At 42.7% G+C, this 24,645-nt stretch overlaps 2 protein-coding genes across 3 annotated transcripts in view; one reads left to right on the forward strand and one right to left on the reverse strand.

The window, feature by feature from the left end:
- The first annotated feature begins 866 nt into the window (after window positions 1–866).
- Window positions 867–24,354, forward strand: LOC102945390 (protein transport protein Sec61 subunit gamma). The gene is made up of 4 exons (XM_007055991.4): window positions 867–1,130; window positions 8,629–8,634; window positions 20,669–20,674; window positions 24,344–24,354. Exon 1 carries the CDS (start codon window positions 908–910, stop codon window positions 1,112–1,114), a length of 207 nt encoding a protein of 68 aa, XP_007056053.2. The 5' UTR covers window positions 867–907; the 3' UTR covers window positions 1,115–1,130; window positions 8,629–8,634; window positions 20,669–20,674; window positions 24,344–24,354.
- Window positions 16,215–24,645, reverse strand: part of CPQ (carboxypeptidase Q) — a 253,374-nt gene continuing 244,943 nt past the window's right edge. For both annotated transcript variants that reach the window (XM_037892236.2, XM_043539322.1), the window contains one exon: window positions 16,215–16,698. In XM_037892236.2, the coding sequence (XP_037748164.1) occupies window positions 16,538–16,698 (161 nt within the window). In that variant the 3' untranslated portion in view covers window positions 16,215–16,537. The remainder of the gene's footprint in view (window positions 16,699–24,645) is intronic.

The raw sequence follows: 24,645 nt of genomic DNA on the forward strand, positions 1-24,645 counted from the left end.
ATTTAATTAAATAACTTTATAAAATCTTCTGATAAAGAAACAAATAACCTAATTTTTACAGCATGACATGGCTATTTTATAATCCATAGACATTATCTTCAGTTATACATAAACAGAAATAAAGAAAACAAATTAAAATCTGAACAGTTCAGTCCCCACAGAAATACAGGGAGAAGAAAGTGAAAGTTCCCAAAAGCTTAGGTTTTGTACACCTAAGTCTCAGTTAGAGTCTTTGATCACCAAATCTATACAGTCTGATCAGTCTAAAACAACATCTTCCCTCCACTTGCATGTAGGGATCTTCAGCTGGAATCCAGGCAGACTCTTCCTCTGCTGAAATCCCTGCTAGCCAGTCAGCTAATTCATTAACCAATCACTGCGTTACCTGGATAGACTTAAAGAAAACCCGGTTACAAGAAAATACAAAACTGAGAATAGCAAAATAGAGACGACTCTTCCCCCATTACTGCACTTAAAGAAAAGCTGGTGACTCCGACGAGTTGAGACAATTTAATTAGAACAGTTTGGCTAAAATCAAAACCTTTAAAGCGTACAGTTAAAATAGAAGAAATTATTTTTCCCTGCCAATTTCCCCTGGCTATAATTAGAATTGCGCTGCTTCCCTGTTCGAGGGTTAACAATATCACTGATCCGTTGCAAAATGCGTCAGAGTTAGGGATGACAGCCTGCTTCCTGCTCCTGGGCTCAGCTTCTCCCAGCTCACACAGGGCACGTGGCCCCCCGCGAAGCAGCTGCCCTGACTGTTTGCCCTCATGGACTCTGACCCAACAGGGAACCTACTGGAGCAGACCCAAAACAACCACACCCAATTCCAGAAGCTTCTGGATATGGACTGCTTAATCTGCCTGCATGAGCGGTTCGCTTGGCCCCGGAGCCTCAGGCAATCATGGATCAAGCAATGCAATTTGTTGAGCCCAGCCGTCACTTTGTAAACGATTCCATCAGGCTTGTTAAAAGATGCACTAAGCCGGACAGAAAAGAATTCCAGAAGATTGCCATGGCAACAGCAATAGGTCTTGCGATAATGGGATTTATTGGTTTCTTTGTGAAATTGATCCATACCCCCATCAACAACGTCATTGTTGGTGGCTGAACACTCATCAAGATCTGTTACCTGAAGTTTGGAGTGATGGACAATGGGTGTGGGGGGGCTTTTCTGCTTACTAATATTCCATAAGTCTGTATCTTGTTTGTTGACTGCTATAAACCAGGCTAAGATTAAAAAAACAAACAAACAAACAACAATGACCCAGACACAGCTCACTCCTAACTCCCCCTGCCATGGTCTCTTAAAGAGATATCTCCCTATCAGGCACATGGGTTACACAGGCACCTCCCTAGCCTACCTAAACACAGGGAGAGAGGGTTTTTCCAATAAGGCCATTTGTGGGACATTGTGAGGGTGAAATTGTGACTCTGGTGGAATGATTCTGAACCTCTTGCGAAGGCTCTTGTTTTGTTGATGTAAGAGGATTGTAACCTTTTGCTTTACAGAGCATGCAACCACATCTTTCCCCAGATACAAAGTATCCAGAATGCAATAGCTTGAATTCTTGCAAATATGCCAACTTTGCAGCATATCACTCCTACTTTTACAACTTCATACTGGTGTCTAGAAGAGTTATGTATTGATTTATAAGTTCTTTTTATTCACTGACATTAAGAGACTTTCAAAGGACTTGCTACATCATGTTTCCCTGATCTCCATTCTATTTCTGTTCCAAATCATCCTTTAAGATGCAAATTGGCTGGCTATTTAATTTGCTCTGAATTTAAAACTCAATGATAATGGGAACTAGAGCTTTCCTGCAGTGACATACTCCTGAGTCAAATTCACTGTTGGAGAAAGTGGGCACAATTCCACTGATAGGAATGGCATTGCTCTTACCGTATGCCCCTCGTCTCTGGAACATATATTGCTTCACCCAGGAGAACTTTACTTCATGATCTTTACTAAAGAGTAAACTGGAAAAGAATCTTTGCTGCCAATTTTAATTTTCAATCCTGTTATTTGTCTTATAGAATTGTACATCAAGCTTTGGGTTTTATAAAAGGTATAAAGCAGTTTATTAAGGGCTAGGATGTTTTTAAAGTTTGGTAGCTCTAAAATCTTTTCCAGAAGTAAAAAGACAGAGAGGCACACTTTTAGTCCTGTAAGGCTTCTCTAGATATATTTTAGTGAGATGCAAATAGTACAGACAACTGAAAAGCACTGTCTATATAGTCTCTCTGCAGGAGGGTTTTATTTCATACATTATTCACGGGTTGCTGCAGTGATACCACAAAGTTGGTGCACTTGAAAAGGGAGAAAAGAGAGCAAAACACTTGTGGTTTTTTTTTAAATTTAATTGTGAGAGTTGCTGTACATTGTATAAATAAAGCATCATCATTTGGATTCATAGCAACATGATCTCTTTCCTGAAGGCAAAAGAAAAGCCAGATTTTTGGTGACTGAAACTTCTGGTTAGGCACACCAGGCACCAATTTCACACTACTGCTAACTTACAAGCTACACAGCAGTGAGTGACAGCAAACCCAGCCATAAACCTTATTACAAAGAGCCTCAGTACAAAGAACAAGTAAATTGGCCCTTACTACTTAAGTTTGGCTAAATTGCATGTATTTAAATTCATGGTGACAATGTTTGAAGCCGTCTCCAAAAGGAAATGTTTGACAAAAATAATTCAAGGTGACAATTTGTTTTAAAAATACAGTTTTAGTTTCACCTAGACTAGTTTCCTGTAGCCAAGTTCTGATGCAATTCCCCTTCAGCAAAGAGATGCAATTAATATCATATATCAAGTGAAGAGCCATGGATTGGCATGTGAAAAGGCACATAACTGATATATTTGGTAGTTTGAAATGTAAGTTATCAGGAAATAGTCTTCCTTCAGTCATTGGCACCACTTTAGAATTTAACATTAACTTTATATAATGACAAATTCTCGTTGTCTTTAATTGTGCCTAGTAAAAAAAAAATGAAATAAAAGCAGGATGAGTTTGTAATAAAAATAGGATACAGCAGGAAATCCTGCAATATATGACGAACCCTTAAGTGCTTTGTGAGGGATGATTCTTCATTATATGTGCTAAAAGTTCAGTAACCACAGAGAACAGAGGTAGAGAGAAGGTGTGTCCTTGATGTCAGTTGCTGTACAGCATGGTGGACAAGGGTGGGACCTATTTTTATTTGCATAACTGTCTCCCTGTTCATTGTGGCAGAGCTCAGTATTGAGAAAACATGATGATTACCTTTGGCTAAAGTCAAAATTGAAACTTTAATAAACTTATTGTGCATATTTTTATTACACTAACTCTCACCCCTGAGGAAAACTTCAAAGTTAACATATTTCTCCTCTTTCTAAACCTAGGGGTTTTTATCAGTAAAACATTTCAACATTTCTTTCTCTCTCTCTTTTTACTTTGGTGGCTTTTCCCTAGGAGTTGCAGGGAAGAACTGTGCAAATCTCAACAATTTCAGTGTGCAGAGGTTCAGTGCAGGCCTACTTTTGAACAAATAGGAAATTCTCCACAGTTCCTACATTTTGTCTGGTTTGCAGTTAAATCCGTATCAAACCAACAAGCCGTACACAGTTTTCATCCCAAACTCTGAATCAGCCCGGGCTGGCTGGATAGGAAAGGTGGGCCGAGGTGTTGGAATTCAGCTCTCATATGGGATAGAGTTCAATGTCAAGGGTGAATCAGATCTAGGGCTGAGGTCAAGATGATGCTGAGAACTCACAAGCTGCACTCTGAAGATCAGCTGTTACCATCAGGTCATGGCCCAAAGGCGGCAGAAATCTCGGGAGAACCGAAGATTTACCAAGGTTTTGGCCACATCCAAATGTAAATAATAGCCCCCTTTCAGTTTTGGATGAATCAAAACCAGAGAGCAGGTATGGGTTTAGGGATTGCCAAGACCATACAGGAAGACAGTGACAGAGCCGGCATTAGAATTCGGGAGTTCTTGGCTTATTGTCCCATGCTCAAACCACTTTAGACCAGGTTTATTTGCAAAAAAGAGATTTCTCAAAAAAGCAAATTTTTATAACACCTTAGCAAATTTAAATTAGGTTAGAAAGCTGGTAATTAATGGCAGCAGCCATCTTTTTTCAGAACCCATGAGAAGAGGGAGTTTGCTATTTTTTAAAAATTGAAGATCGAGTGATCGCTCTACTCACAGTATATATAATATTAAATGCTGTCTTTCCACATTTGTAAATATTTCTTAAGCAAATCACCTCTGTAAATCTGGCTGATGCTTATCTGGAGTTGACATCTCATTTATGTATTTCCCAGACTTTTAGGGCAGTGTCATTGAAAAGAATTCCAAGCCTATTTTCAATTTTAGATCTTATCCCACAGTTATTTTAAACTGTGCTAATCATTTTTTCCAGAGAGGAAACAAAAAGGGGTTTGAGTTTGGGTGGGGGAGGGAAGGGAAATCTGTCATTTAATTTGACTGCATAATGCACATTTAAGAGAGACCTTTTTAAAGGTTTTAGTTTTACATTAAAAAATGACTCCAGCTGATGCAAAAACCTTATGCCTCTATTTTAAATGATCATCTCCCACAGTGTCAATAAAAATTAGTATATGATAAACAATGCTTGTGTAACTGGGTATTTGTAAAGTCCGCAAAGTTTGCTGAACAGTGATGTCTTATTTAATCTTACACGTCAAACAGATTTAGAAGCATTATAGTGGCATCTCCCAGACTAAAGGCAGTAGAAGTATATATCATGAATGCCTGCTCTGTCCATTACTGTGCAGCTGTGGAAGAGATGGATAAAACTTTCATAGATATCTAACAAAGAACATGCAGCAAATGTTTACTCGGTTCTTTCACTTTAAAGATATTGTCACGAGCTCTATTGACAGCCATTGCCGTTCCTGCTTGTGTGGATGCAGCTCTGAAATGGCTGAGATATAGAACATGAATATTATTTGACTTTAGTGATTTTGCAATGTGGTGACAACTCTATAAATTACAAAACTATTGCATGTTTAAAAGTTAGACAAGTGCTGTAGTTTTTAATATAATTCAGGCTATCAGAAAAACAAACTAGCAAACCAAAACCAAAACCAGGGAGTCTTCCACCAGGGCCTGGAACTGCTGTTGCTTGTCCTGTGGGATGTCCTCCAAGAACTCTGCCAGCTTGGCATAATTATTAAAATCATACTTTGCCAGCAGAGCCTGGTAATTCAATATACAGAATTGCAGGGCTGTGGAGGAGTACAGCTTGTGATCCTTGAGTCCAGGTACTTCACCGCCTTATCTGGATAAGTGAAGGTAGAGAATCATCATCATAGAATCATAGAATATCAGGGTTGGAAGGGACCTCAGGAGGTCATCTAGTCCAACCCCCTGCTCAAAGCAGGACCAATCCCCAACTAAATCATCCCAGCCAGGGCTTTGTCAAGCCTGATCTTAAAAATATCTAAGGAAGGAGATTCCACCACCTCCCTAGGTAACGCATTCCAGTGTTTCACCTCCCTCCTAGTGAAAAAGTTTTTCCTAATATCCAACCTAAACCTCCCCCACTGTAACTTGAGACCATTACTCCTTGTTCTGTCATCTGCTATCACTGAGAACAGTCTAGATCCATCCTCTTTGGAACCCCCTTTCAGGTACTTGAAAGCAGCGATCAAATCCCCCCTCATTCTTCTCTTCCGCAGACTAAACAATCCCAGTTCCCTCAGCCTCTCCTCGTAAGTCATGTGTTCCAGTCCCCTAATCATTTTTGTTGCCCTCCGCTGGACTCTTTCCAATTTTTCCACATCCTTCTTGTAGTGTGGTGCCCAAAACTGGACACTGTACTCCAGATGAGGCCTCACCAATGTTGAATAGAGGGGAACGATCATGTCCCTCGATCTGCTGGCAATGCCCCTACATATACATCCCAAAATGCCATTGGCCCTCTTGGCAACAAGGGCACACTGTTGACTCATATCCAGCTTCTCGTCCACTGTCATCCCTAGGTCCTGTTCTGCAGAACTGCTGCCGAGCTATTCGGTCCCTAGTCTGTAGCGGTGCATGGGATTCTTCCGTCCTAAGTGCAGGACTCTGCACTTGTCCTTGTTGAACCTCATCAGATTTCTTTTGGCCCAATCCTCTAATTTGTCTAGCGCCCTCTGTAACCTATCCCTACCCTCCCGCGTATCTACCTCTCCTCTCAGTTTAGTGTCATCTGCAAACTTGCTGAGGGTGCAATCCACACCATCCTCCAGATCATTTATGAAGATATTGAACAAAACCGGCCCCAGGACCGAGCCTTGGGGCACTCCACTTGATACCGGCTGCCAACTAGACATGGAGCCATTGATCACTACCCATTGAGCCCGACAATCTAGCCAACTTTCTATCCACCTTATAGTCCATTCATCCAGCCCATACTTCCTTAACTTGCTGGCAAGAATACTGCGGGAGACCGTGTCAAAAGCTTTGCTAAAGTCAAGGAACAACACGTCCACCGCTTTCCCCTCATCCACAGAGCCAGTTATCTCATCATAGAAGGCAATTAGATTAGTCAGGCATGACTTGACCTTGGTGAATCCATGCTGACTGTTCCTGATCACTTTCCTCTCCTCTAAGTGCTTCAGAATTGATTCCTTGAGGACCTGCTCCATGATTTTTCCAGGGACTGAGGTGAGGCTGACTGGCCTGTAGTTCCCAGGATCCTCCTTCTTCCCTTTTTAAAGATGGGCACTACATTAGCCTTTTTCCAGTCGTCCGGGACTTCCCCGGATCGCCATGAGTTTTCAAAGATAATGGCCAATGGCTCTGCAATCACATCCGCCAACTCCTTTAGCACTCTCAGATGCAGCGCATCCGGCCCCATGGATTTGTGCTCCTCCAGCTTTTCTAAATAGTCCCGAACCACTTCTTTCTCCACAGAGGGCTGGTCACCTCCTCCCCATGCTGTGCTGCCCAGTGCAGTAGTCTGGGAGCTGACCTTGTTCGTGAAGACAGAGGCAAAAAAAGCATTGAGTACTTTAGCTTTTTCCACATCCTCTGTCACTAGGTTGCCTCCCTCATTCAGTAAGGGGCCCACACTTTCCTTGACTTTCTTCTTGTTGCTAACATACCTGAAGAAACCCTTCTTGTTACTCTTATCATCTCTTGCTAGCTGCAACTCCAGGTGGGATTTGGCCTTCCTGATTTCACTCCTGCATCCCCGAGCAATATTTTTATACTCCTCCCTGGTCATTTGTCCAATCTTCCACTTCTTGTAAGCTTCTTTTTTGTGGTTAAGATCAGCAAGGATTTCACTGTTAAGCCAAGCTGGTCGCCTGCCATATTTACTATTCTTTCTACACATCAGGATGGTTTGTCCCTGTAACCTCAATAAGGATTCTTTAAAATACAGCCAGCTCTCCTGGACTCCTTTCCCCCTCATGTTATTCTCCCAGGGGATCCTGCCCATCAGTTCCCTGAGGGAGTCAAAGTCTGCTTTTCTAAAGTCCAGGGTCTGTATTCTGCTGCTCTCCTTTCTTCCCTGTGTCAGGATCCTGAACTAGACCATCTCATGGTCACTGCCTCCCAGGTTCCCATCCACTTTTGCTTCCCCTACTAATTCTTCCCGGTTTGTGAGCAGCAGGTCAAGAAGAGCTCTGCCCCTAATTGGTTCCTCCAGCACTTGCACCAGGAAATTGTCCCCTACCCTTTCCAAAAACTTCCTGGATTGTCTGTGCACCGCTGTATTGCTCTCCCAGCAGATATCAGGGTGATTGAAGTCTCCCATGAGAACCAGGGCCTGCGATTAGTAACTTCTGTGAGTTGCCGGAAGAAAGCCTTGTCCATCTCATCCCCCTGGTCCGGTGGTCTATAGCAGACTCCCACCACGACATCACCCTTGTTGCTCACGCTTCTAAACTTAATCCAGAGACACTCAGGTTTTTCTGCAGTTTCATACTTGAGCTCTGAGCAGTCATACTGCTCCCTTACATACAGTGCAACTCCCCCACCTTTTCTGCCCTGCCTGTCCTTCCTGAACAGTTTATATCCATCCATGACAGTACTCCAGTCATGTGAGTTATCCCACCAACTATCTGTTATTCCAATCACATCATAATTCCTTGACTGTGCCAGGACTTCCAGTTCTTCCTGCTTGTTTCCCAGGCTTCTTGCATTTGTGTATAGGCACTTGAGATAACTCCCTGTTTGTCCCTCTTTCTCAGTATGAGGCAGGACCCCTGCCCTCTTGCGTGCTCCTGCTTGTGCTTCCTCCCGGTATCCCACTTCCCCACTTACCTCAGGGCTTTGGTCTCCTTCCCCCTCACTAGGTTAGCCAGCCTGCTTGCGAAGATGCTCTTTCCTCTCTTTGTTAGGTGGAGCCCGTCTCTGCCTAGCACTCCTCCTTCTTGGAACACCATCCCATGGTCAAAGAATCCAAAGCTTTCTCTCCGACACCACCTGCGTAGCCATTTGTTGACTTCCACGATTCGAAGGTCTCTGCCCAGGCCTTTTCCTTTCACGGGGAGGATGGACGAGAAGACCACTTGTGCCTCAAACTCCTTTACCCTTCTTCCCAGAGCCATGTAGTCCGCAGTGATCCGCTCAAGGTCATTCTTGGCAGTATCACTGGTGCCCACGTGGAGAAGCAGGAAGGGGTAGCGATCCGAGGGCTTGATGAGTCTCGGCAGTCTCTCCGTCACATCGTGAATCCTAGCTCCTGGCAAACAGCAGACTTCTCGGTTTTCCCGGTTGGGGCAGCATATAGATGACTCAGTCCCCCTGAGGAAAGAGTCCCCGACCACCACCACTCGCCTCCTTCTCTTGGGAGCGGTGGTCGTGGAACCCCCAACCCTAGGACAGTGCATCTCATGCCTTCCAATTGGCGGAGTCTCCTTCTGTTCCCTTCCCTCAGATGTATCATCTAGTCCACTCTCCGCATTAGTACCTGTGGAGAGGACATGAAAACGGTTACTTACCTGTATCTGCGTTGCTGGTACATGGGCGCCCCCCTTTCTTCTTCTGGAGGTCACATGCTGCCAAATTTCTTCACCGTCCTCCTGTCCCTGCTGCACAGCCTGCTCTGAATCTTCAGAACATTGTGCCCGTAGACGCATATCCTGACGTCTGCCCAGGAAATCTTCAGTTTCTCTTATGCAACGCAGGGTCGATACCTGTTGCTCCAGACCTTGAACCTTCTCTTCCAATATGGAGACCAGCTTGTACTTTGTACAGACAAGGTCGCTTCAGTCCTGTGGAAGAAAGACAAACATGGCACATCCAGTGCAGGTCACAACAGCTGAACAGTCCCCATCCATATTACCTTCCTTCTACGAACTCACTCAGGAGTTGTAGTAACTACTCAGAGAAGCTGGCAAGACGTAAGCCTCAGTGGGCGCTCCCCAGGCGAACTCCCAGGCAAACTCCCTCTGTTAGCCGCTCTGCTGTTCGCTGCTCAGCTGGTTCACAGCTGACTGGCTTTTATACAGTCAGGCCCACTCAAGGCTCACCTGGAACAAAGCACTCCCTATTCACACTTTTCAAACCATCAATCAAGCACACGGTCAAACTGTCCCCACAACAGGCACTCAGATACTCACCAACACAGCCTCCTTACTGCAGCCCTTAGCGTACCTCCTCTCAGGAAGATCCCAGGCAAACTCCCTCTGTTAGCCGCTCTGCTGTTTGCTGCTCAGCTGGTTCGCAGCTGACTGGCTGACTGGCTTTTATACAGATATATAGCAAATACTATATATTTATATATATAGAGGAGTGCTTGCATGCCCATTCCATGGCCACGTGCACTACCGAGGCTGGGGTGGGTTAGGAAAAAAGAAAGTCAGCCCCCGTAGATGGCACAAATTATCTACAGCAGAACTGGCGGTACCAGGTCGTGCTCTGGGTCCTCTTCCGGGTCCAAGCCAATTGGTTCTGGCAGAGAGGCCCAGGTGGAATGGTGCAAGACCATCGACAGTGGGTACAGCTGGTAATAAGGGTACCATGTAGGCCATTGCTGCCAGGAGGTTGGGCCCTGAGGGAACTGGGGCCCCCAGGGTATGGGTAACACCCCTGTGGGACTGGAGAGTACCCTGTCTGGTGTGGCAGATGTGCTTGGGAGTCTGAACTACGTCGGGAGACTAGGGAGAAGAACTGCTCTTCTGCCGAGAAGCCCGCAGAGTCCAAAGAAACCTCCAGTCGTGGTGGAGCTGTGAATGCAGGCAGTGCCGCGACTGGCAGAGGTGGGTCCCAGCTGAGGAGGTTCGGTGCATATGCTGGTGTAGGAGGCTAGAGAACAGAGAGAAGTGGTGAGGGTGGGTACAGTAAGTCGAAGTGTGTCATCAGGAACAACAGTTCCACCCATCCCAGTGTCCAAGGCATGTCCCGCTGGCCACTGAACTGAGAGGGTGCGCAGAGCAGAGCCTGGTGTGCCCTGACAGGGCAGAGGGGCACGTCCCAGTGGCCTGTTCTCGTTGCTCAATTGGCGCAGCGGCCGTCAGTGCCAGCGCCTCTCTTTTCCACTTGGCCTTGCCCCCTGCCTTAGGGAGTGCAGTGGTGGGTTTGCACGTGACATCTTGCCCGAACGGGCGACGCTCGGCGAGGAAATGCCGTGAATCACAGTAATCTGCAACAGGGAGCTGCTGCAGTGTCAGTTGGAGTGCTTGCAGCTCTCCTTTGCCTTGTTGGTGGTGCCATTGGATCTGGGTGGGAGGTGGTGGGTGGCGAGGTGCATCTCTCCCAGGCAGTAGAGACAATGAGCATGCTCGTCGCTCTCAGAGAACGAGCGAGGGCATAAGACACAATTTTTAAACCCCGGAACGTGGGGCATAGACACACCCAACCAGGTCGGGGCAAGCCCTGTATGGGGTGACTAGCTAAACTAACTATGCTATTTACGGAACTAATAAAGAAAGAAATGGAACGAAATAACTATATACAAACAGACTATCATTCTCATAGAGACTACGAGCATGCAAAGAGAAGATTCTGACTACGACCATGCGGAAGAGGGAATTGATGGGGCATCACCCCACACGGCCTCTTATAACCTCGTATGCAGCATGAGGCAAGGTAAGATGCGTGTGCGCGTCAATGGACAACTGCTGCTAAAACTTCTGGCTCTGGCGCATGGCGCGCCTGCACACCCCCACGTTTGGAATATGTAAAGGGACCATCACTTGAAGAAGAATATTACTTTTGGATTTTTTGGTTTGAAATGACTGTTTCAAAATTGCCTCCAGTTAAAAAAAAATATGTTAACAAGTACTTGAAACTGAAACAAAATGTTTCATTTTGAGTCCAGCAAAATGGTTTGTTTGACCCGACATTAATTGTTTTTAACTTTTAAACTCTGAAATTTTCAGAAAAATTATTTTTGGGTCTACCCCACATGGGTTTTTTCTCCTTTCAGAATTGCCAGCCAACCGAAAAGTCAGTTATTCACACAGCTCTAGTCCTGACTTCTGTTTCCATTCGTGCCACTGGTTGAACTTAACACTATTATGAATTTATATTGCACTTTACAAAGTGTTTTGCTAAGTCTCAAAACACACCTATGAGCTAGGTAGGTATAATTGTCACCTTTTTACACAAAGAAACCAAGGATCACATCAGGTGACTTGCCCAATATCACACAGAATCAGTGATAAGAACCAGGATTTGAAACCAAGTCTCCTGATTCTCAGCCTTATCTCTACCTAACCAACTCACAATAATACTGCCTAGCAGGTAAAAATAGCCTCTAATTTTGTGCACCCAACTTTAGACAGCGTGGGCATGCTTGCATTTATTACGTTTGTGCAATGCTCCATACACTTGATCGAGTCCTTTAGTCATTACCATAAGATAAATGTTAAATAATTATAATAAATCTAAGACCCAGTATTGGACAAACACTATGTAACTGAAATTTGTCTGAACTTCTGGAGAAATGCACGTTGAAGACTGTTTTGCCTACAGCGAAGGGATGCTAAACCAGCCAAGATAAAAAGCATTTCACAAAAATGGCACGAAGACACAATTGGCTGGTTCACTTTGTGCACAAAACTTTCTTTCCAGCTCTACCATCAGCTCTGACATCACTTCATTTTTCATAGAAATGCTTCCAATTCTAGCCTGGAGAGGGGAAAAGAATTCAAGTGCCTTCTGCTTCAGGAAAGTCTTGAATTTTCCCAGTTCAGCCAAGAGAGTTGAGCTGTACACACCATTAATTTCTATGCAAAAAACAACGTTCACTTCAACCAGCAATTAGTGGCAACATTTCTATCTTGTGTAATGATGAGATTTTTATGCTAATCATTAAATAGCAGTAAATTAATCATTTGGGCACACTTAGATGGGATGTATATTTCATGAGACAGATAAAGATATCGAGATCAGTTTGATATTTACTCGTGGTAAATGTAAGCGTCTCAGATCATTATGAGGGAAGCATACTAAACACATATGCAGCCAGAAACGTCTGTAGTGTAAATGCATAAGAATCAGAGCTTCACCTCTAATACTAGGAAATTACTGTCCTTCTCATCTTTGTTTAATTATTATAAGGGAGGTAAGAACCCAAGGGATCATACACTTAAATCATTCCAAGATACAGTATAAACTTCAAATATCACCCTCACATGAAGGACAAAATCAGTAACCTGATTTCTCATCCTATAACTCCCTCCCTTTATAAACGGAAAAATTTACCCACTTTGCATTAGGCATACATTTGCATGATAGTCCAGTCAGACAAATGAATGATGGATCTGATTTGACCCTCCCCCACCCGCCCAAAAGAAACATCTGGAAGCTTTGATTCCTAACGGAAAGGAAGCAGGCCTGCGTCTGTCCCCTCCTCTAAGTTGATGAAGGAGATTTGTAACACCTCAAGTAAAATGTTTAAATTTTCTGACATTGTTCCACATATTTTTATTACATTTAAATACCTTCACTCTTTCTTGGATTCGACACAGGAAATGGCATCCCAGTGCAATTTTGGAGGTATTCTTGTTGACTTGACGGAAACTTACATCTGGTGCATTTATTTTATCATGTCATTATAATATTTACAAGAAGCCCTGACTTCCTATTTGTTGCCTGTACATGAAAAGATAAAAAGGTTTCCCCCCTCTTAATTTCTTGTCTCTGAAGGAAGTATGACAGGTGGTCCTCACTCAGAGATCAAAGGCAGTGTACAAGTTGAAATCAAGGCTGATTCCCCCAGTCCTCTTACAGATATCGCTGAATCACCTGGATAGGTGATTGCAAATGCTTCCAAATAGAGAACTGAACAACCTATGTATAAATTTAATAGCTAACACCTAAAACGTCATCACTACTAAAGAACATAACTCCTACTTTGAGCGAGAATAAAGGCAAAATATTGAAGGGGAGCTACAAATACCCAATAGAAATGGAAAGAAAAATCTATACATAAATCATTTCATTATTTTTTTACCACTGCCCTTAGGACCTTTGAAAGAGAGGCATTTGAAGATGCAGGTTTAATCAGTTCTATAGTGTCTACTGAAAAACATAGAAGTTTGTCAAAAAAGCTGGCATGCAAATCTCCTCTGAAGAATATCCATTCCTCTCAGTCCATGAGACTGGTGGAAGGAGTGATATTATCTTCAGAAGTAATTTCCTTAGTTTTATAGGCTCTTCCATGCAAGCTATGATCTAACATGGAATCATAAATATAGGAGTTTTGCTCCCTTTGCATCTCCGATGGTATCTCACAAAGACTGTGGTGAATTTTCTCGTTGGTCTAGTTGTGTTCAGGTAAATGTGGACTGCCCTTTTAACATCCAAGTTGTACTACAGATTCTCTCTTGGATGGACTAAGGAAGAAGGTGGGAAGAATCATCTCTATGTGAAATTTGGAATTGCACTTTGGTATGTATCTTGGAGCTATGTGCAGAACAGCTTGGTCTGGAAGCCTAATACCATATGGCATTCTGTGGAGTGCTCCCAACTCAGAAACTGCCAGTTGACATAATGGCAGCTAACGAACATGCGTTAATTGAAAAGAATACCTCTATCAATGGCTCAAATGGGGCAGAGGTTAAGGCTTGTAACACCAAGTTTACCCTTCCTGTTGGAAACCTATGACTGAGGAACAAAGTCACTTTGACGGACCTTGATAGACAAAGATGTGGTGCCAAAGTTCATGTAAGGTCTCAAAAACAGGACAAAGATTTGAATTTAGAGACTGACAACAGCAAAAATCTCCCATTAGTGAGGACCACCACCCATGCACTCATCAAAGAAACATTTCTCCTACTTTTAAACTACACTGCTCTTGAAAGCTGTAGAAATTTTGTGGTAAGTTTATTTCAACCATTTCTTTTAAAAAAGAAGAGAGAATATCTATATACAGTGTCTGTATAGGATTAGTGAAATGCATATATTAGTTAAAAATCAATATAGGAACACTATCAGGGCTCTATTGTGGTAAATCTCAATAGCTGGAAGGAAATGGATAGCTCAGATAATTATCATTCGGATACCAGAATCTTCCCCAATAGCTCAACAGTTCAAGTCCATCACAGGCCAATAACAACTGGAAGTTACTGCAGATTATTGTATTAGCAGGAGTGTTGTAAGCAAGACACAAGAAGTAATTCTTATGCTCTACTCCGTGTTGATTAGGCCTCAACTGGAGTATTGTGTCCAGTTCTGGGTGCCACATTTCAAGAAGGATGTGGACAAACTGGAGAGAATCCAGAGAAGAGTGACAAAATGATTAAAGGTCTAGAAAACATGACCTATGAGGGAAGATTGAAAAAATTGCATTTGTTTAGTTTAGAAAAGAGAAGACTGAGGGGGACATGATAACAGTTTTCAAGTATGTAAAAGGTTGTTACAAAGGGGAGGCAGAAATTTTTTTTTTCTTAACCTCTGAGGATAGGACAAGAAGCAATGGGCTTAAATTGCAGCAAGAGAGATTTAGGTTGGACATTAAGAAAAACTTCCTAACTGTCAGGGTGGTTAATCACTGGAATAAATTGCCTAGAGAGGTTGTGGAATCTCCATGATTGGAGATTTTTAAAAGCGGGTTAGACAAACACCTGTCAGGGATGGTCTAGATAATACTTAGTCCTGCCATGAGTGCAGGGGACTGGACTAGATGGCCTCTTGAGGTCCCATCCAGTCCTATGATTCTATGATTAGTGGCAAGTTTAGTACCTGATGTGACATTTATTTTGTTTTCTTTAGCTATTTTCCCAGTTGTGTATATCAATAAACTTAGTAGGCAAGCTGCAAAATTTAAAAGCTTAAACAATAATTAATATATGCCAAAAGAACATGAGAGGAAAACATGCCCTAGAATCTCTCACAATTCTGTCATCTCCTCTTCTAAAAAAAGAACCCCATGCCTCAACACAGTGGGTCTGGAAGGCCACCCAGGCTGGGCAAGAGAAAACCAATAGTGGATGAGGGAAGTCAATCCCCAAATTCACTTCTCATTCTCAGCTACCAGCCCTCTCCAGTTTAGACTCCAACCGCCATGATATTGCATGGGAACAGAGACAGCTCAAGGACTAGAAATGTTTAGAGCTGTACAGGTCAAAACCAACTCCTTAAATTTCACCCAGTTATCAGTTGGCAGGCAGTGAAGATCACAGAACACAGCTTTCCTTTGTCCTCTGCATGAAACACTGTGTGTGGTGGGAGAGTGTAGCCATATAAAAATGTACTGCAGATACATACAGTGAAACCTGCATTAGAAAGAACAGGATACAGCCTTCTTTCCAAAAGAAAATGACCGAAAGCACTCGTGGCAACTGCTGTTACTTGGACATTCAGAGGCAGGTTGTGAAGCTTAATACCAAATGGCCAACAAGCTCCCTCCAACCGGGGGGTACTGACAGAATTCCCACTATTCCTTCTATTTCCCTTCCATGATGTAAGGCTTGGCTTTTCCTAGATGAAGTGTGAATTGAACAACATTATCTCTCAGCGCGTGTAAGATTTCATTACGTACCGTGTCTGAAGCCTCAGTAAGGGCGACCAGCATGATTTGAATGGATTTGGAAATTTTTAAAGCTATACTATTTTAGCCATTGCACCTTTAAGACATTAAGCAAATTGTAACATCAAGGGTTAGCCTGGCCTATAACCGCAACACAATATAAACACTGTATTAGTTTAAAAAGCTATGGAAGCATGAGATCATTTTTAGTGCTAATGTCATACTAATATTGAAACTAAAAAAACCCTTCACACATTACATGTAAACACAGTAAAACTACTATTCTGATGCAACAGATTTATTCAGTGTATTTTCCTGCTATACAGGGTTACTTATTTACAGATGGCTATTCTGCCATAATTTTAGGAGACAGACATTAGACATTGATTAAAGGGTAAAAATACTTAACAGAAGAAACATGAAATAAAAATCACAAATGGAAGGCATTAAATCAGTAAACAAGACCATGTAAAAGGAATGTGCTTTGAGGTCAGAGAACAAAAACAAAAATCAGCAAAAACCAGGATGGAAAAGGAATTTCCCACAGCTGTGGACCACATGCATTAGTGGACTGAAGAATATAAGTCTTCTTTCTTGTTTTTTTATTACCTTGGCAACATCTCTTCTATGTCAGCAATTACATAGGAGACGACAGTCCAAACAGCAGCACAGAGATTCATTTGGCTTGGATCCTGAACTGTCATTGTGTCCCCTTGAGTATGATGAAACCAGAAGTATTTACTGATGTCATCACGCAAACTGGCACCTACAGAGAAAAATGGGCAATTCCTTATTATGTGAATACATATATTTTAAGATGAACATAAACATGAATTTATTCCTGTGCTGGTCTTCATTAAATCCATATGCAACAGAGTAAGTTTCCATATGATAATTTCACTGAGCCATAGAACATGGGATTTTTCAGCATTTTAGTATAAACAAATTTTACATGTTAGCAGCCTTGTTATGAGTACATGAAACAGCAAACATGTAAATTAATATAGAAGGGAAAGGCAGTATTTCCCTTAATATCTTTGTTGCACCAGCAGTAGTATAAATGCATTTCTATATACAAAACACAGGAATCCAACTTAAGGAAATCCAGATAATTATTCCAAGTGTGGTGGTTTTTCAATTTTTTGTTTTTAATGTTGGTGAATTTGAAATAGACTGCTTCTTTTCCTGTGATGCTAACCATCATGTATTTATTAGTAAGGCTGCGAGTCTGTCACAGAGGTCACGGAAGTCATCCACTCAATTGCTTCACTTCAGGTTCCCTCCACCTAACCTTCAGACCCTCCTCCTTTCTCTTCTCCCCTGCTCTCTCCCCATGGCCTCCCATCCCTTCAATGAGCCTGTTCCATCCCCTTGTCTTGTCTTTCCATTTAGCTAATCATTTCCTATCGGTCCTTACAGGTTTTTAAGGTCAGGCTTGACAAAGCCCTGGCTGGGATGATTTAACTGGGACTTGGTCCTGCTTTGAGCAGGGGGTTGGACTAGATGACCTTCTGGGGTCCCTTCCAACCCTGATATTCTATGATTCTATGATTCTATGAAACCTCACACAATTTAAAAAACAAAACAAAACAAAACCATGGCTCTAAAATGATATTTCCCACCATCATACTGATTGCTCTTTTTGTATGTTGCATCCTTTTCCTTTTGTCTGACTCATCTATTTAGATTGTCTGTGCCCTGAAGAGCTTCCAATCTGCTACTCTGTGTTTGTACAGTACCTAGCACAGTGGGGCTTGATCTTGATTGGTCCTTAGTCACCATCATTAGTAGTATTAGTACATCATACACCATTAGTAATAATAATGCTATAGTGACGGGTAGAAGAGGCCCCAATCAGAAATGCAGACAGAGCTTAGAGGCTGCGCTGAGATGCACTATAGACAAACCTCAGATGGAAGGCCATTTGATTGTATAACCTTGTGAATACATTTCTCAGATGTTTATGTCTGAGCTCTGGAAACAGTCTATATCAAATGATGAGGGCTTCAATAAACTTTTTATGAATGTTTCTAAGGCTTTCTATTCTGATTTTGCTTCGTCTCAATGAAAGGTCTCATGCCTTTGTAGAGAATGAAAGCAAAATCTCCCCGCACAGTTCTATATTCCCAACTATTCTTGCTGAAATATGTATCTTTTGATCACATCCTATAATAATTCAGCACCTAGTCCAGTTCTCACTGAAGTTAATGGGAATCTTTCCATTGACTTTAATGGGAGTTGGATTAGGATGTCACTGAGCCTGATGAAATGAGCTCTGAATTTCTGTTAGCACATACATTTCTCATAAATGAGATTGTTTGTTCTCACTGCTATTTTAGAGTGTGAGGTGAGGGGAAGAAAAGGGAATGAATTTAATAATACTGTCAAACAGGAAGATCCTCTTTACAAGGTGACATAAGATACAAAAAGAAAAAATGCTAAAGCATGCTGTTATCTGGGGATGGTCTGGGTTTCCTCTTAACATGTTCCTTTGGCACTTGTGCCATATACATAGGCAGCATAAGTCAAATTTGCCGCTGACATCCAGTGTGATTCCACTGAAGTCAATGGGGCTGGGTGAGTAATAAGTGCTGAATATGGTCCTATAACTTTGTGCAGATTTATAAAAGTTTTTGATATACTCCAAGTACTTATTAAGATAAAAATATAAACACATGTTATTGTGGTAAATATATTAGCTGCTGAAAATACTTCACTAAAGATGCACTTGTAGTCAAACAGCTGTGGAAAATCCATTATATCTTTGTAAACAGATCTTTTCCAGGAACCAGGGCACAACTTACTTGCCTGGAAGGTATAATAGACATTCCACGAATAATTATTATGGGTTTATAGAATAGTGTTTTATCCTGGGTTTATGTAATAGTGTTTTCCTTAATTCAGAGAAAAATACCTTTCATCTTGTAAAGTATAACCCACATAAATGCTAAGATATGTTTAATTTTTTGTTTCTTTAAAAAAATCATAAAATGATAATACTCTGTCACCAAAACAATTAGACAAGTGGGCTTGCAGATAGTGTTTTTTTTTTAAAAGAGAACACAGAATATTGAGAATACAACACGAATTGCACTCACTTTACCGCTTTTTCTTTAATGGCTTATACTGTATATCATTAAAGTCAGGGATCAATTGCATCTTATAAGGTCAATGGAAAAACCCTAAGACAACAGCTATGTAAACAATTTTATACATAACTAGAAACACAAGAGAAAATCCATGTTCATGTCTGAGTGAAAGAAAAAACTTTCCAAGCTATGGGTCCAATACTCAGTTCTAGTTAAGGAGTGCTTGCAAGTGCAAATGTAGCTCTAAGCCATTTTCATATCCTCCCTCCCCAAACCTGGGACCATTCTAAATTCACACTATTGTGCCAGTGACTCCAAAAGGCCTTTATGGCAGCCAGAGACTGATGAGGTGCAGGAATGTCTTGGTCACACTTCATGCATGGGGAGGGAACATGCTGCAGGAGGGCCTCTGGGCCACCATGCAGAGATAATCCTCCAGTGGCCAGGTAAACTGGCTTTAGGAACATTTTGGGCTGCTCTATCAGCACAAAGCCATCATGATATAGGCAAAGATCTGACCCCTTTAGTTCTACGAGATGTGCATTTGGATGTCTATAGATGTTATCCTTTTTTAATTAAAATATCATCCTATAGAATTTTATAAAAGGGATGTACCGGTAATAATCTTAAATTCTATGCAATGATTCACAACATATGAAGATTTTAGTATAAAATGTTATTCTGCACAACTTTTCCATATGGATATGATTACAATGAATCCTGGAATCTCTTAATCTGTATTAACATAGCAGCTCTATTATCAAGCTTTTCTGTTTGTCAAAGAAAACCCACTCAGAAGTCACCAATCTTGCCACTTCAAACAGCTTGAAAGTGAAAAGAAATGAAGCTGAGAAAACCAGCTGGGCATAAATTCTCCATTCTCCTGTTTCTAACCCAATCTGTTGTTCCCCACAGAATTGACTGAAGTATTTCTTTAGATTATGAGCACATTAGACATTAACAAAGGGAAGGTCCTTAATGCAAGGAGTGTTTTCTAATGGTTAGAGAAAGAGACTTGGAATCAGGCCTCCTGTGTCCTGTTCTTTGACCTGCCAGTAACTTGCCACTTGACATTGGGAAAATCACTTCATCTCTCTGGCTTCATGCTACCTATCTGTAAAAAGGATAGCAAACATGCCTTACAAGGGGTTTTGAGAAACTTAGAGTGCCCTGAGATCTTCATGTGGAAGATGCTATAGAAGTGCAAAGTATTATTTGCTGATCCTTTTCCAAAGGATGCTGATTTGCAAAGAAATACAGCTCACATTCAAGAGACAATTTCCCTTTTTCTGGACTTGCAGTCTGAGAAAGACACAGTCAGTACTGATTATGAGATGATTCATTCTGAAACAGATATGAATGCACTCTTATTAAACAAGATATTGAACTGGCCTCTTCAAAGACAGTCTAATTAAAACAGAAGCAGCTCTGAAAAGGAAAGTTACTATACATCACATCTTTAGAAGTTTAATAGCACAAAAAGCGTTTGTATAGTGTTCACTTGGCTCTTCTTTCCACTCTCCTCCATTTCTTACATATCAGAGAGCACTAACTTGATAGATCTCACTGCTGCTGAGTTCCCCGCTCTTACCTGTTCTCCTTCAGCATCAGTCCATCAGCCCTCTCCGCACTTACTCTGTCACTCAGCGTCTTGTCCATTCTCAGCCTTCTCCTCCCTGACCTCTCTTTCTCTTGATATGGCTGATGATTCCTTCCTTCCTTCCTTCGCCTTTAACTTTTGCCCTTCCCTCACATCTGCTCTGCCAACTTCCAGCCCTGGCTCACCTGCAACATCCACTTCCTCTACTCCAGTTCTTACACTGCAGAGAGTCTCTGGCAGAAACCTCGTGACCAGGCTGGCTTCATTCACTACAAATTAGTTCTCTCCTCATTTGGTTCTACCTTCCTAGCTAACAAACCTCTATTTTTCCAACTTAATTGAATTCCATGCCCACAATCCCTGCTGCCTTTTTGCCACCTTTCATTTCATCCTCAAACCCTCCCCCCATCTCCTCCTTCCTTCACTGCTCTCTCTGCACGGGATTGCGCCAACTTCTTCCATGAGAAAATAGACAAAATACAATGTGCCCTTCTCTCTGCCTTTGACTTTCCTTCTCTTCCCCCTTCTCCTACCACAACTCCCTCCTTCTCCTCCCCTGTCAGAGATGCAGAAGTTTCTCAGCCGCTCTCCGTCTCTAACCCCTCCACTTGCCCCAGTGACTCTGTCCCATTCCATCTCTCCTCACCTCCCTCACTAGGCCAATTACCCTATCAAAGAAGGAAATTATGTTGATTTGACAAATCCATGCTGGCTATTACCTATCACCCTATTGTCCTCTTGGTGCTTACAAACTGATCATTTAATAATTTATTCCAGTATCCTGTATATCATAAGCTGCTTGTCTTCACTTCCAAGGCCCTTTATGGTCTACACCCGCCCTATCATCTTGCAGTCGGTATTGAAATGTCGACTCCTGCCTCCGATTGGCCCACAGTGCTGTCACCTCCATCACCTACTTGTTAAATATCCAAACAAGTGCTTTCATGCTTTCTCCCCTGCTGCCCCTCATGCTTGGGAGGAGCTCCCGGTAAATGCCACACAGTTAACTCATTATCTTCCTTCAAATCACTCTTGAATAGGAGAGGTTGCTCACCTTGCACAATAACTGGAGTTCCCTGCTGAGGGGTGCTCCATGTGCTCCATGTCAGGATGTGCACACATCTGTGAACTCTTAATCAAAAATTTTAATCAGCACTGTCCAAGGGTCAGTGCTTGAGCCCTAGACACCTCCATTCTCCAAAATGAGGACATACAGGGAGGGGTGGACTTGCTGCCACTCTAGTTCCTTCTCAACCACAAAGTCCAATGAGAGACTCTGAGGCAGAGGGGAGGGAGGACGGGTACTGGAGCACGATAAGGACACACATCTCAAAGAATTCCAGTAGCTGTAAAAGGTAAGTGACCTCTCCGTCTTCTTTGAGTAGTGTTCATGTGGGTGCTCCACATCAAGAGGCACCCAAGCAGTACCTCCTTCAAAGAGGAGGGTTCTGAGGAGGTGGATTCCGTACAGAACATAGAACAGCCTTGGTGAAAGCCATGTCAGCTCTGGAAGTAGTCACAAAAGATAAATGCTGGGAAAATGTGTGTACCAAAGACCAAGTGGCTGCCATGCAGATGTTCGAAATGGGTATGCTTTTCAGCAGGGTTGCTGAGGCAGATTGAGCCCTGGTGAAATAAGCAATGACTCCTGGAGGAGGGCAACCCCCTAACATTTCGTAACAGGTTAATATGAATCATGCAACCCATTTGGACAGTCTTTGGGTGGAAATCACCTGACCTTTCATGGATTCTGCAACTGAGATGAAAAGCCTGGGTGAAGCCCTAAAGGGTCTAGTCCTGTCTAGGCAGAAGGCAAGGGCTGTTCTTACATCCAGTGTGTGAATGCTTGATTCTTCTCTTGAAGAGTGAGGCTGGGGATAAAACACCTGTACCTGAACCTTCTGGTTGATGTGGAATTCTGAGGAAACCTTGGGAAGAAAGTGCGGGTGCGGATATAGCATCATCTTGTCATGATAGAACACTGTGTACAATGGATAAGGCTCCAAGTTCCCCTATCCTCGTGGCCAAGCTGATGGCTATGAGGAATATAGTCTTAAGGGAATGGATGAAGGAGGAAACAGTTTGCTATAGGTTCAAACGGGGGTTTCCTCAGTGCGTTGAGAACTAAGTTGAGGTCCCAGGATGGAGTTGATTCCTTACCAGCAGGGAAGAAGTTGAAGAGATCTTTGATAAACCTTGTCATGGTTGGGTGGTCGAAAACTGAAAACCCCTCAATTTGGGAAGTGAAAAGCTGTCATAGCAACTAGGTGAACTTTGCTGGAACTCAACGATAATCCTGAGGCTTTTATATTGAACAGGTAATCGGGAATGTGTGTTAGATGAGAGACAAGAGGAGGTGTAGATTGGTGACTGCACCAAGTCTTGAAGCATTTCCACTGCTGGAGGTAAGTTTTCCTTGTTTTAGGTTTTCTGCTATGAAGCAGTACCATTTGTATGTCTCATTCTATATCAGAGAGCCATCTAGTAGCCATGCCATAAAGTGAAGTGCCGAAAGATTTGGATGAATGATCAATCCCAACTCCTGGGTGAGAAGAATCACCATTGGGGAAGGCAGATAGGCGGTCAGTGGAGACATGCGAACACGCTCTAGGAACCACAATTCTCTCAGCCATGATAGTGCTATAAGGATGGCTCTAATTTTTCTTCTTTCAATTTGTTCAGAACCCTGAGCAGCAGGGGAGTCAGGGGATATGCGCATAGCGGTATGCAAGGCCAAGGAATGATTAGAGCACTTCCCATCCATGCCCTCCCCTCAAGCAAAATGGTCTGCACTTTGGATTGGATGGAGTTGCAAAGAGATTTATCAGTAGGTGTCCGAGGTAAGACATATCTCTCGGAATACCTCGTTGTTCAGTTCTCACTTGTGATCCATGCTGAAATGTCTGCTGCAGGAATCCCCCACTGTATACTTTAGTTCTGGAAGATAAACCGTTGAGATCTGTATGCGGTGTGATATACACTAGTTAGATAGTTTTATGGATTAGGTACATAAGGACTGGGATCTTGCTCCTCCGGGATGATTCATATATTGCTGCTCTGTTGCTCAGCATTATTCTGATCAGGTGGTCCCTAGTGTGTGGTAGGAAGTGTTCACTAGCATAACCAACTGCTCTGAGCTCTAATATGTTGTTATGGAGGATAGCCTCCTAAGGGGTCCATCTTCCTTGAACTGTGAGGTCCTGGGAATATGTGTCCCAGCTTATTAACGAGGGGTTTGTATTGCTGATTCTTGGGAGAGGAGGCTGCCGGAACAGAACTCCCAAGCACACCATTTATGGTTCTTTCCACCAACTGAGAGAGGTGAATACCCTTCAAGGTACTGACAACTGTTTGCATACACTGTGCTTAATGGGAGTATAAATGGGTCTCTGCTAGGCCTGAAGACTTTGAAAGTACAGTCTTGGTAAGGATGTCACAAACATACAGGTTGCCATATGGCCCAGAATTTGTAGGCAAACCTCCGCTGTAGTTCGGAGGGTTTGGTGTATCTTTGAAACAAGTTGGACACAGTGGTAAATCTGTCCTTGGTTAGTACGCCCTGGCAGTGGAGTCCAGAGTAGCCCTAATAAAGTCTATGTGCTGAGTGGGTACGAGGGTAGATTTTTCCATGTTGAGGTGGAGGCCAGTGAGTGGAAAAAGAGATAGGGTTTTGCTGGTTGCTGTCTGAGAAATGAGCGCCCATTCAGTAGCCAATTGTCCAGGTAGGGGAAGACAATTATTCCCGTTTGGTGAAGATGGGCCGCGGTGACCCATAGGACCTTAGTAAAGACCGTTTGTGTGGTGTAAAGGCTGAAGGCTAGGACACAATACTGGTAGTGGTTCTTGACTGCCACAAAACATAGGAATCATCTTTATGAGGGATGCATGGCGATATGGAAATAGGCATCCTGAAGGTCAAGGGAAATAAACCAATCTCCCAGATCCAGAGAGGGAATTTTCATTGCTCAGGTTACCACTCTGAACTACTGAGCATGGATGAAAGTGTTCAAAGTTCTGAGGTCCA

Source organism: Chelonia mydas, chromosome 2 (genome assembly GCF_015237465.2).
Source record: "Chelonia mydas isolate rCheMyd1 chromosome 2, rCheMyd1.pri.v2, whole genome shotgun sequence".
Classification (NCBI taxonomy): Eukaryota; Metazoa; Chordata; order Testudines; family Cheloniidae; genus Chelonia; species Chelonia mydas.